The following is a 13113-nucleotide window of genomic DNA, read 5'->3' as shown; positions in this document are numbered from 1 at the left end:
TCCCCCTCTTCGGCTTAGAAATGGATATGAGCACCAACCCCTAGAGTCAGACATGACTGGATTTAACGTCAGGGGAAAACCTTTTAGGTTGGCAGAAGCTGGGGTTAACAGTGGGAACTCACCTCGCTCCCCGGATTCGAGCCTGCGACCTTTCGGTCCGCAAGTTCAGCAGCTCAGCACTTTAACACGCTGCGCCACGGGGGGGGGGGGGGGGCAAAAGGATAGGACATTTTAAAAAACAAATTTTAAGTTTAATATACATCTCTGATATAGCACCCTAAGAGGATAAAAGAAGAGCAAAGAGAAACCAAACTGGGGGTCAAAGGGAGAGAATTAAAGCAAAAGATCAATAGCTGCTTGTTCCATGGAAAAGATCTCAAAGGGTAGAAAGGGAAGGAATTGTGTTGACTGTGATCTTCTGGATCTCCTGCCCATGCAATGCAAGCAGCTGCTGTGGAGGAGACAAATGGAAAAAGCAGATGGACAGCAAACACTGTAACAGGTACAGGAAGAGTGGGAATGATAGAGACTATAAACCAGTGGTGCCCTACCTTTGGTCATTCAGGTGATTTGGACTTCAGCTCCCACAATTCCTAAACTGGTAAGATGGCTGGGATTTCTGGGAGTTTTAAGTCCAAAACACCTTGAAGACCAAAGTTTAAGAACCACTGGTCTAGATCAAGGGAAGTAATGGTGCTCCTCTACTTGTCTTTGGTCAGACCAGATCTGGAATAACACTGTGTCCAATTCTGGGTACCACAATTCAAAAGAGATATTGACAAGCTGGAATGGGTCCAGAGGAGGGCAACTAAAAAGATCAAAGGTCTGGAAATGATCAATCCTTATGAGGAGCAGTTTCAACAGCTGGGTCTGTTTAACCTACAGAAGAGAAGGGACGAGTCTAGAGGAGGGCAACTAAAAGGATCAAAGGTGACATGGAATATGGCCTCACAGCAACCCAATGTAGTTTCTAGTTGCTTGAGGTAAAGGTAAAGGTTTTCCCCTGACATTAAGTCTAGTTGTATCCAACTCTGGAGGTTGGTGCTCATCTCCATTTCTAAGCATGACTGCATGGAGTGACGTTACCTTCCCACTGAAGCAGTACCTATTGATCTACTCACATTTGCATGTTTTCAAAGCTCACTGCACTCCCCACATTCAAACTGCCAACCTTTTGGTCAGCAAGTTCAGCAGCTCAGCGGTTTAACCTGCTGCGCCACTGGGTTAAGCCGCTGCTTGAGGGTTACTGACTGTTAAAAATAAACCTAACCTATATTATACCATATCATAAAATGTACTATATGTATTGATATTAATATTGAAATATAGTAATTAAAAGCAAATTAACACAAATAGAGACAAATCTCACAACCTCTGAGGATGCCTGCCATAGATGTGGGCGAAACTTCAAGAGAGAATACTTCTGGAACATGGCCATACAGCCCGGAAAACATACAACAACCCAGAGACAAATTTAACTTAATATAACAGTTTTATTGTTTTATTGTATTATAAAAATAGCTTTGTGAATGCTGTATACAACCAGTCAATAATGTTTGCCAGTTACTTGAGAATTCTGGTTGCTTGAGTTCTGGTGAAGTGAGAGTCTACTGTATTTAAATTCCTCTGCCCAAAAGTGCTGATGTCTCATCAGACTACACCTCCCATGATCTCATACTATTGATCTATGACAGTTAAAGTGGTGTCAAACTGCATTAATTCTACAGTGTAGATGCACTCGAAGATATTTGCTTCTGGCCCAAGTTGCAGTGGAGGCCATTGAGATCTACTAATTGACAATTGCCTTGTTGTCAGCAGTTTTAGGGTTTCTCGTTGCATCCTTCCCTATGGAGCAATCTATACAGTGCTCCTCTTATTTTAAGGAGTAGGAGAGGACTATGTGCTTACATGTATTTGTGTGGGAGTAGCTTTGGGCTGAAAAGTTCCAAGGAGAGGCAGCTCTCTCCAAAGTAGATATAGTTCTAAAAATAGTTGTGTGTGCTGTTCCAGGTTTGGTGCACACATAGAAGCAAATGTACATAGAAGCAAACATTGAGTCCACTGAGTTGTGATGCTGACCTAGCAACTCCCAGCTGCTTTTTTTAAAGGCTAGACTACTGTGATGAGTTTTATTCAGGTCACCCCAGAAAGCAGCCCATAAGTTGGTGCAAAACACCCTAAATCAGTGGTTCTCAACCTGGGGTCCCCAGATGTTTTTGGCCTACAATTCCCAGAAATCCAGACCAGTTTATTAGCTGTTAGGAATTTTGGGAGTTGAAGGCCAAAAATATCTGGGAACTCCAGGTTGGGAATGCACTGTGAGAGGACCTCAGTTGGACTATCTTTCAGAACCATGTATCAGTTTTAAATGATGTGTTTCTAATATAACTTTTAAATACCACTCTCATTCATCAAATTAACTGGGCAGCAGACTTTTTAAATACAGATTTAATACTAGCAATTACAAACAGCAAACAGCATCTTAAAAGAGGCATGCCCTATATTTCTCAGTCAGGCGTTAATCCTGCTTTGGCATGTGTGCCTATGTTAATAATAATAAGAATAATAACAATTCTATTTATTACCCACCTCTCCTGATGGCTCAAGGGCAGGGTACAACAAAGTCAAAAAACATATGAACATAAACTATATACAATAAATTACATAGATAAAAACACAAAAATACATAAACTTTCACCAAAACACGCATCATCATCATCATCATCATCAATATTATTACATTTTATCTATATATATAAAAGGATAAAGTTGCGGGCGCAGTGACTATAACAACAAAACTAAACATCCCAGAAATACAAAATTTGGCAACACAATGCAAAAGGCTTGCCTCCAGGTTACAACAACACAACCACACCACAAAACCACAATCCAGACCCACAACACTCACAACAACGCATCATGCGATAACAACACAACTAAACGCCCCAGAAATACAAAACTTGGCAACACAATGCAAAAGCCTTGCCTCCCAGTTGTAACAACACAACCACACCACAAAACCACACAGGACCCACAAAACTCACAACAACGCATCGTGACTATAACAACACAACTAAACGCCCCAGAAATACAAAACTTGGCAACACAACACAAAAGCCTTCCCTCCAGGTTGTAACAACACAACCACACCACAAAACCACAATCCGGACCCATAAAACTCACAACAATGCATCGTGACTATAACAACACAACTAAACGCCCCAGAAATACGAAACTTGGCACACAACTAAACGTCCCAGAAATACAAAACTTGACAACACAACACAAAAGCCTTTTCTCCCGATTGTAACAACACAACTACACCACAAAACCACAATCCAGACCCACAAAACTCACAACAACGCATCGTGACTATAACACAACAAAACGCCCCAGAAATACAAAATTTGACAACACAACGCAAAAGCCTTGCCTCCCAGTTGTAAGAACACAACCACAACACAAAACCACAATCCGGACCCACAAAACTCACAACAACGCATCATGACTATAACAACACAACTAAACGCCCCAGAAATACAAAACTTGGCAAAACAATGCAAAAGCCTTGCCTCCCGGTTGTAACAACACAACCACACCACAAAACCACACCGGACCCACAAAACTCACAACAACGCATCATGACTATAACAACACAACTAAACGCCCCAGAAATACGAAACTTGGCAACACAACAAAAAAGCATTCCCTCCCGATTGTAACAACACAACCACACCACAAAACCACAATCCGGACCCACAAAACTCACAACAATGCATCGTGACTATAACAACACAACTAAACGCCCCAGAAATACAAAACTTGGCACACAACTAAACGCCCCAGAAATACAAAACTTGGCAACACAACACAAAAGCCTTGCCTCTCGGTTGTAACAACACAACCACACCACAAAACCAGAATCCGGACCCACAAAACTCACAACAACGCATTGTGACTATAACAAATACAAAATTTGACAACACAACTCATCCACCTCCCCAATCCCTACATTCACACTTGGCCTCCAAAAAAACAATTACAATAATAACAATGACAACAACTACAACAATAAGAATCAACACCATCACAGGCAAGAAACAGCCAGGGACTGAGGCTGAGAGGCCAGTCAGTGCTACACTGGGCCTCCAAAAAACAATACAGTAGCATCTAACTTATCCAGCCTTCATGACCACTACAACAACAACAACAATAAACACCTACACAGGCAAAAAAAAAAAGACTATTGTACCACAATAAGATGTAAACCGCACTCAGCAGAATCAGACATCACGATTAACAACAAACCAAAGACAACAGGGATCTCAAGCAATTATCAATCAACACAAAAATTGAAGAAGGTAACAGACTTCAAATACTACTACTAATGTGAGTATAAAGAAGGGTGGAGGTCACAGCATAAATACAACCTAAGGTAGACTGACCAACACCACCAGACTAAGCCACAGCAACGCGTGGCCGGGCACAGCTAGTTTATATATATATTTTGTTTTATCTTCCCAGAGGGGAGGCAATCATTTAATTCCTTTTATACACAGTGAACAACAACAACATACTGTGTTCCCTCAGTACTTTGCGGTTCACTTTTTGCGGGTTCACTGTATTGCAGTTTTTCAATAAACTCTAAAAGAATACTAGCTGTGCCCGGCCACGCGTTGCTGTGGCGAAGTATGGTGGTATGGGAAATAAAGTATTGAGGAATTGGTGGTAGTTAAGGTAAAGGCTAAAGGTTTTCCCCTGACATTAAGTCCAGTCATGTATGACTCTGGGGGTTGGTGCTCATCTCCATTTCTAAGCCGAAGAGCTGGCGTTGTACATAGACTCCTCCAAGGTCATGTGGCCGGCATGACTGCATGGAGCACCGTTATCTTCCTGCCGGAGCAGTACCTATTCATCTACTCCCATTTGTCATCCCAAATGATGACCTAATTTGATGTTTAATCGGCTTTTCCTGAATCCCTTCTTATTATCCAACATATTCACTTATCCAACGTTCTGCCGGCCTGTTTATGTTGGATAAGTGAGACTCTGCTGTATATTGATAATGTTATATTATCTGCTTAGAACTGGATTATATGAGGCTCCTTCTACACAGCTGGATAAAATGCACACTGAAGTGGATTATATGGCAGTGTGGAGTCAAGATAATCCAGTCAAAGCAGATAATATAAGATTATAAATGCGTTATATAGCTGTGTGGAAGGGCCTTGAGTCTACACTGCCATATAATCCAGTTAAAATCTGATAATCTGTGGAAGAGGCCTAAGTGAGGCCTAACTGTGCCTGTCCCCTGGGCTGAGTAGGTTGCTAGGAGACCAAGTAGGCGGAACTTAGCCTTCAAACTGGCAGCAATTGGATAAAAACTATTATTCCTCTACCTGTAATTAGGACTTTATTTTTCTTTTCTTTTTTGTTGTATCAACCTAGAGCCGTGGATGATGGGTTGTGTTGTCAAATTTCGAGGTTGGGGGTCATGTAGTTTTGTTGTTTTGTCCACTGCCCTGATGCCATCACTCTTTTATATATAGAGATTATAAATCATAAACAATTACAATTTACAGCCTAAGGAAGGGAGGAAGGAGAAGCTGAAGGGAGAGAAAAGGAGCCCAAGGAGCAACGGGAGGAGAAGGAGGCGATTTATCAACACATGATTGGTTGATAAAGACTTAAAATAGTGTATAACTACTAAAATAATGTATAAATATTTAAATAAATATAGTGTCCCTACTTCATGGATGTTCGCTTATTGCGGGTAGAGCCCCCGATGGCGTAGTGGACTAAAGCCTTGTGACTTGAAGGTTGGGTTGCTGACCTGAAAGCTGCCAGGTTCGAATCCCACCCGAGGAGAGCGCAGATGAGTTCCCTCTATCAGCTCCAGCTCCATGCGGGGACATGAGAGAAGCCCCTCACAAGGATGGTATAAAAAAAAACATCAAAAGCATCTGGGCGTCCCCTGGGCAACGTCCTTGCAGACGGCCAATTCTCTCACTCCAGAAGCGAATCAGATTGCTCCTGACACGAAAAAGAAAACTTATTGCGGGTGGTCCTGGAACCTAACCCCCATGGTAAGTGTTTGGGTCTGTGTTTGTGCTCTGTTTCTCTTCATTCCTTTGTCACTTTATTGGGCTCAGAAGAATCAGGTAGAAAAACAGAGGTGGCCAATGCCCTTTTATTTTCCTTAAGGGTAACGGTTTTAAAAAGAACTGTTCCTAGCTGTGCTCAAACCAGACTCAAATTCTTTTAAGCGTTGCATTAGCCTAGCTGAAAACTTCACCCTGAAAACATTATGATATGGATAAGGCAGACTTCCCTTCCTTGCTATTGTAGTTCAACACATCTGGAATTGACACTCATTTGCTTGCATTAAATAAATTTAACTGTCTTCTAAGTACATGTAAAACAAATAATTCCAGGGTAAGGCTATGTATTACAGACACACCCTGCCAAGTAGTCCAGTATTGGCTGGGATCCTATTAATTTTAGCAACCAACGGTGGCAAGAAAAAAAGTGGCAGTGCTGGCTCACTGTGTCCAACTGAGTTAATAACTCCTTATAGAGGTCATTTAGGGAGAAATCATGATGCTTATATATATATATCCTTTTAATATGTTCTTCTACATTAATTTGAAGGCTGCAGTACATACCTATTAAACTGATAAGAACTGGATTATATTTCTAATATTGGATTGCAATTCCACCCCTGACTCTTACCAAAGAAATGCTCTCAGTGTATGACTCTGGCATTTATAATCCGTTTAAAATAGATGGCACAGGGTGTGATTTTATTTGATTTGAAACACATGGATTGTCACTCAGCTGACAACTAGATACAGGCGATAGTCTGCCTCTCTTTTTCTCTCTCTCTGGGAATTTTGCTTTTTTTGGAATTCAGTTCCCAGAATAGTGCAGCCCAGAATGACTATTCTAAATGCAGGATTTTGCAAGCTTTATTCTCCCAAATAGTGACATTTCTAGAGACCACTGCTTCAGCTCCCAGCCTGGTCTGGAAAAAGCTTTACTCCAAGCAGGGGGTAAATGCAACTGCTATTGCCGTGCAGCCAGAGAAATCCTATACTTCTAGGTGTATGTGTCTTCCGGTTGCATGTCGACTTGTGGCAACCCCATGAATTTCATAGGGCTTTCTCAGGCAAGGACTCTTCAGAGGTGGTTTTGCCAGTTCCTTCCTCTGTAATATAGCTTCCAGCACCTGATATTCATTGGTAGTCTTCCATCAAAGTACTAACTAGGCTTAACGATACTTACCTTCCAAAATCAGAGGAGATCTGGTGCCTTTGGGATATTTGGACCATAAGGCTAGTAATCAAAACAACTAGAATAAATGGGGCCATTCTGTTGTGTGCTTTCAAATCATTTGTGCCTTATGGCAACCATATCATGGGATTTTCTGGTGCTGAGAGTGTGTGACTCACTAAAGATACTGGCGTGGGTTTCCGTGACCTAGCAGGGAGTCAAACCCTGGTCTTGAGTCATAGTCCAATGCTGGCCCCTTCTTACTTAAGGCAAATTACTACTATGGTAAGCTAGTTTTCACCCATTTTGAGGATTCAGAGTTCCAGGGCAAAAGAAACCGAATCCCAATTCTGCAGCCTGTTAAATAGCCAGAAGAGACTTTGCTTCCCAGTGGGGATTTATGGGATTGTACTATGTTTTCCAGGCTGTATGGCCATGTTCCAGGAGTATTCTCTCCTGACGTTTCATCCACATCTATGGCAGGCATCCTCACAACCTCACCAGAAATAAAGCAAAGGCTGGAGAGTTACCAGAAAGAGAACAGAGTGGGCCATAGGTGGGGGATTCTGGGATTTGTAGCAAATATTTCCAAACATTGAGAATGATCTCTCTTCACTGGCCAGTTGTCCCACAGTTGCTGATGAGAGCAACGGGAGTATCCATTTAAAAGCAAAGGAATTATTGGGGATATTTTTCCCCCAGTTCTCTTATCTGAAATATAGTGGGTCCTTGTTATCTGCTGGAGTTTAGTTCAAGCCTCACCCCCTTTACATACCAAAATCCATGGATATTCAAGTCCAATTATATGCAATGGTGCAGTAAAATAGTATTCCTTTTTTGAAAATGACAAAATCCAGGCTTGTTTTGGGGGAGTATTTTCAAGCTGTGGGTAGTGAGATCCACAAATGCAGAGCCCACGGAGATAGAGGGCAAAGCGTATAACCTACAGTACCTGGGATTCCTTGGTGGCCTGCCAATAATGTGCAAAATAGCAAACGATTCTCCTTGTTTGCCACCAGGAGGCAGAGTTTGGAAAGGTGATGCTGGCAACTAATCATTCATACCAATGATGCCTACATACCCACGTGCACAGGTGTGCATATTTCCCCACTTGTAGTCTTGCTGCTTCTGAACTTATGGTTGCTTTGGATTTCTTTAGCCCCAAGCGGCTTCCCATTCTGTGCATTTCTCGCAAAATAACACTCATGCTGTTTCCAAACCATGAAGCCATACATGCTTTCTTTTAGGTTCCGAATGAAAAAAGAAACACCATGGAAATTTAGCGCAGGAAGTGGGGTGGTTTGAGATCATGTTCCGCTGCTAGAAGACCCACTCCTTTCTTATCAAAGATCCAGGCAAAGGGGACAGGGATGACATATGGAGTCAGTGTCAACAAGGCAGTGTCAACAAGACAAACCTGAGGACCCAACCAATGTCATTTTTGAAGTCACTGTGTTTTCTGCTCACAGAGGATGGAGCATGGCATGGGCTTTGCAGAAATGGCTCTGAATTGGGTTTGCCCCTATTCCCACTGTGGAGGCCCTTGGCTATCAGCTCTCGCACTGAGAGCTTTCTTGCTTGCTTGGCTGTGCGGTTTGTCCCTTCAGCCTTTCTCGCCTCTTGCTTTCTTCACCCTTGATCCAAAGTTTCAGAAGTTTACTTTTTTGCTCCACAACTCCCATATCCCCTACCCACTGGCTATGTTGGCTGGGGATGAAGGGGTATGTAGTCTTGATATTAAACAGCAACATACCCACACTTGGCTCTAACCTTTATATTTCTGAAATGCAGACCATTGAATGGCGTAGGCATCATTTTTTTAGAGCTATGCCTTCTTGCACATCAGGACCTAGAAGACACCTGCGCCCTGCAGCCCCCTTTTCTGTCTCTTTTCCAGGTGTGATGTCGGCAGGGGGCTGAGTATGGGAATCCAGAAGGCTGGTATGGCTGACAGCATGGTGTCTCCCCTCCCTGCTCTTACAGTATGCACTTCCTCCCTTCCCAGCCAACCCTTCATTCGCTGTCACCCTCACTAATCCACTTTTGCTCCTTCGAGAAATCCCTCAAAAACTGCTGATCCTTTGGCTCCCTGCCTCTGCACCCCCTTCCTCAAAGATTTGGGCACAGCTCACTTTCACCCACTCAGGGACGTCCCAAGAACCCCAGCTTCACCTGATTCAACAGCATTGTGGAGTGCACCCTGGTTTCTTCACCAGATCAACTGACACCCTCTTTGTCCCTCTGCTTGTGCTGTAGGCCAGATTGATGTCTCTGAGATCCAGCAAACCTTCCACGGTCTGGGGGTTTACATCTCCCTCCTGCAAGCGGAGAAAATCTTGCACAGGTGAGGCTGGGGCTATCTTTGCATGGCATCGCCTCCACAATGTGGTGTTAAAGTTAGCAGGGTTGTGCAAGTAAAAGCTACATTCATTTCTGGGGAAGTGGTTGCAGAATTGGAGATGTGAGTGGAATGGGGATCAGGAAGCAACTAGGGCTCTGGGTTAATTATGTTACATCTTGATGTTGCCTAGGGACCATATTTCTGAGAATCCCACAGCCAGCATGAATTATGGAGGCTGTAGTCCAGAAGAGTAATTTCCTTAAGATCTGTGTACATATAAAATCATAGAATCATAGAGTTGGAAGAGACCTTGTGGGCCATCCAGTCCAACCCCCTGCCAAGAAGTAAGATGCCTGGCTTCTCAAATAGCAGTGAATACCCAAGTGTCTTAGGCTGTATCCATACTGCAGAATGATAGCATTTGCTGCTCTCTCTTGTCATTTGTGTTTGTATTACCATATATATTCATGTATATAAGTCTTGACATTTTAGTAAAAGAATCAACCCAAAAGAAACTGGGTTGTCTTATCCATGGGTCAATGTAAGTACTGTACCTTAACTCTTCTCATAAAAGGAGATGTCTGTGAGTGGAATGCTAAAAGAGAAGAGCTTAGACTGTCCTGGGAGAACCTAAAAGAAGCATCAACCTATTCTCTCTGCTATTGTGCCGCTTCTGGCCTTTTAAAATGTCTGGATGGAAGAATGAACATGATTGGGCCGACTGGCCTCCTAAGACTGTTTTGGTACTTTTCCCTCTCTGTGCAGTGAACTGTGACTAAGTCACATGTCACATCAAAATTCAAAATTTTGGCCTCCAAACCTGCTCATGATGTATACATGTGAATGACTTATACATGAGCATATACATTATTCATATAGCCCAGGGGTCCTCAAACTATGGCTCACAGGCCACATGCGGCCCGCTGAAAACATTTATCTGGCTCTTGCTGCGGCTGCCTGTTCTGTGGGTTTGTCCCCACAGCAGCGAGGTTTGTCCCCATGGCTGTGGCTCCCTCTTCCTCCTCCACCAAGGAAGACGCATGCAGCGCAAAGGAGAAAGAAGGAAAGGTGTGCACCTGTCCCTTCTCCCTCGCCGTATGTGCACCTTTCCTGCCACCGCCGCCAAGGAAGGCATGCATGGGGCAAGGGAGGAGAGAAAGACGCACACCTTTCCCGCCTCCTCACTTGCCTCGCGCATACTTTCCATCTGTCGGGAAGCTTTGCTTGCGTATTTTGTGCACAAAGGCAGAAGGCAGTTGGACTAGATGGCCCAAGGGGTCTCTTCCAACCCTGTTTATTACGGTGTTTTTATATGATGATGGTGGTGGCGGTGGTGATGATGATTATGATGATTGGGTGGCTATCTTTCCGGGGTGCTTTGATTATGTTTTGGTGCACAAAAGCCAAAGGGGGGTGTACTAGATGGTCCAAGGGGCCTTTTCCAACCCTCTTTATTATTTTGATGATGATGATGATATTATTATTATTATTATTATTATTATTATTATTAACATTGAGGCTGGGTGGCCATCTGTCAGGGGTGGTTTGATTATGTTTTGGTGCACAAAAGCCGAAGGGGTCTCTTCCTCTTTATTTTTTTATTATGTGATTTTATTTTGTAATGATATCTGTTTTATATGAATTGTTGTTTTGTAGATTGTTTTATATGAATTGTTGTTTTTACATTGTTTTTAGGCATCGAATTTTTGCCTATTTATTGTAAGCCGCTTTGAGTCCCCTCGGGGAGAAAGGCGGGGTAAAAGTGATGTAAATAAATAAATATGATTAACATTGAGGCTGTATTTGTTCCCGTTTTGTTTTTTTACTTCAAAATAAGATATGTGCAGTGTGCATAGGAATTTGTTCATAATTTTTTAAAAACTATAGTCTGGCCCTCCAACGGTTTGAGGGATAGTGAACTGGCCCCCATTTAAAAAGTTTGTGGACCCCTGATATAGCCAATACAGTAACTAATTTCTATGTAGACATGCCTAGGAAAGGTTACACATCTGCAGAAAGGGGACCCTGACTTGGGAAACATTCCCAAGCCTCATTCACCTTTATCCAGGCTTGATTGTGTATGTGTGTGTTTTGCAGCATAGACAAGGATGGCACAATGACCATTGACTGGCACGAATGGCGGGACCATTTTATCCTCAATCCCCTGGAGAACATGGAGGAGATTGTACACTACTGGAAGCACTCAACAGTAAGCTGGATTATTCTCTTTCTCTTCTACCCTGCTTCCTGAAAGAATGGCTGGCTACAATGAATACAGAAGGGCAAGCATGTGGATACATGGCAGTTTGGAAAGTGGATTCTTACTGAACAGGTTAAAGCTTCACCATTTTCAACTTGAAGGGCCTACCAGAAATGCATTTGTTGCTGCAAACATGGTTATTATTCTTTCTGTTATTTTTCTTGTATCAATTGTTGAAAAGTTTGTTTGATTACGTTTTTTTTTTTCAAGGTTGCAAAAAAGCCCCCCTACAGCTCTGGAGACGGAGATGTGACTCCTTGAAATCTTCAGCTGCCTCTACCCACTGATTTTGCCCCACTTGATCTAGTAGCTCAGTGGGAAATTAGTGAGGGCTTTGACTTGCACTTTCACCTCTGACTCTGCAGAGACTTTCCCTCCTTGTTCTGTGTGGGCGATGAGAACCCTATGCCACCAAGCAGGCATGTGAAAAACAGTGTGGGAAGAGTTTAAAGAAAATCTTTTTATTCCAAGCAAGCACTCTTTATAGTAGCAAAAGGGTGGGTTGGTTTTTTTTTTACAGAGAAGTCAAAACATTTTTGCTCATCTCCAAGGTGAGAGAAAGAAGTGTTGTCTGCTGGAGGCAAGTGTGAATGTTGCAATTAATCACCTTAATTCACATTGAAAAACCTTGCAGCTTCAATGCCTGGCCGATTCCTGCCTGGGGGAATCATTTGTTGGGAGGTGTTAGCTGCCCCCGATTGTTTCCTGTTTGGAAACACCCTGTTTTCTGAGTGTTGTTCTTTATTGCTGTTCTGGTTTTAGAGGTTTTTTTAATACTGGTAGCTAGATTTTGTTCATTGTCATGGTTTCCCCTTTTCTGTTAAAATTGTCCACATGCTTGTGTATTTCAATGGCTTCTCTGTGTAGTCTGACATGGTGGTTGTTAGAGTGGTCCAGCATTTCTGTGTTCTCAACATAATGGGAGAATGCTTCTAGAACATAGCCATATAGTCCAGAAAATTCATAGCAACCCAGTGATTCCGGCCACAAAAGCCTTTCACAACCCAAGTCATTGTAGTTTAGGAAGACACTCTGTCAAATAATTCCTAAATAATTCTTCCGAAATTACTGAAATCCCACAGTCCAGTAGGATGGGGCCATGGCAGTCCAAGTGGAATCAGATTTCTACAGTTGTGTACTATCAAACAGATCTGAAAGAGAGAAGAGGGACTAATGGAGAGAGAACAAGAAAGGAGGTGAGCTCTCCTTTATCTTCAGGTCATGCCCTGCAGCTGACATG

At 42.7% G+C, this 13113-nt stretch overlaps 1 protein-coding gene across 4 annotated transcripts in view; it reads left to right on the top strand.

Moving 5' to 3' along the window:
- LOC100557872 (mitochondrial adenyl nucleotide antiporter SLC25A23) overlaps positions 1–13113 on the top strand; it is an 82211-nt gene that overhangs the window by 37239 nt on the left and 31859 nt on the right. For 3 of the 4 annotated variants that reach the window (XR_010003210.1, XM_062971502.1, XM_062971501.1), the window contains exons 3-4: positions 9529–9616; positions 11711–11822. Coding sequence is in view for 3 of the 4 variants with exons in the window: in XM_062971502.1 (XP_062827572.1) it covers positions 9529–9616; positions 11711–11822 (200 nt within the window). In the remaining variant the exon portion in view is untranslated. Of the gene's footprint in view, positions 1–9169; positions 9214–9528; positions 9617–11710; positions 11823–13113 lie in introns of all 4 variants that reach the window. The other variant, XM_062971503.1, reaches the window with a different exon arrangement.

The sequence above is a fragment of the Anolis carolinensis genome, chromosome 2 (assembly GCF_035594765.1).
Source record: "Anolis carolinensis isolate JA03-04 chromosome 2, rAnoCar3.1.pri, whole genome shotgun sequence".
NCBI lineage: Eukaryota > Metazoa > Chordata > Lepidosauria > Squamata > Dactyloidae > Anolis > Anolis carolinensis.
This window is presented reverse-complemented; position numbering and strand designations above follow the sequence as displayed.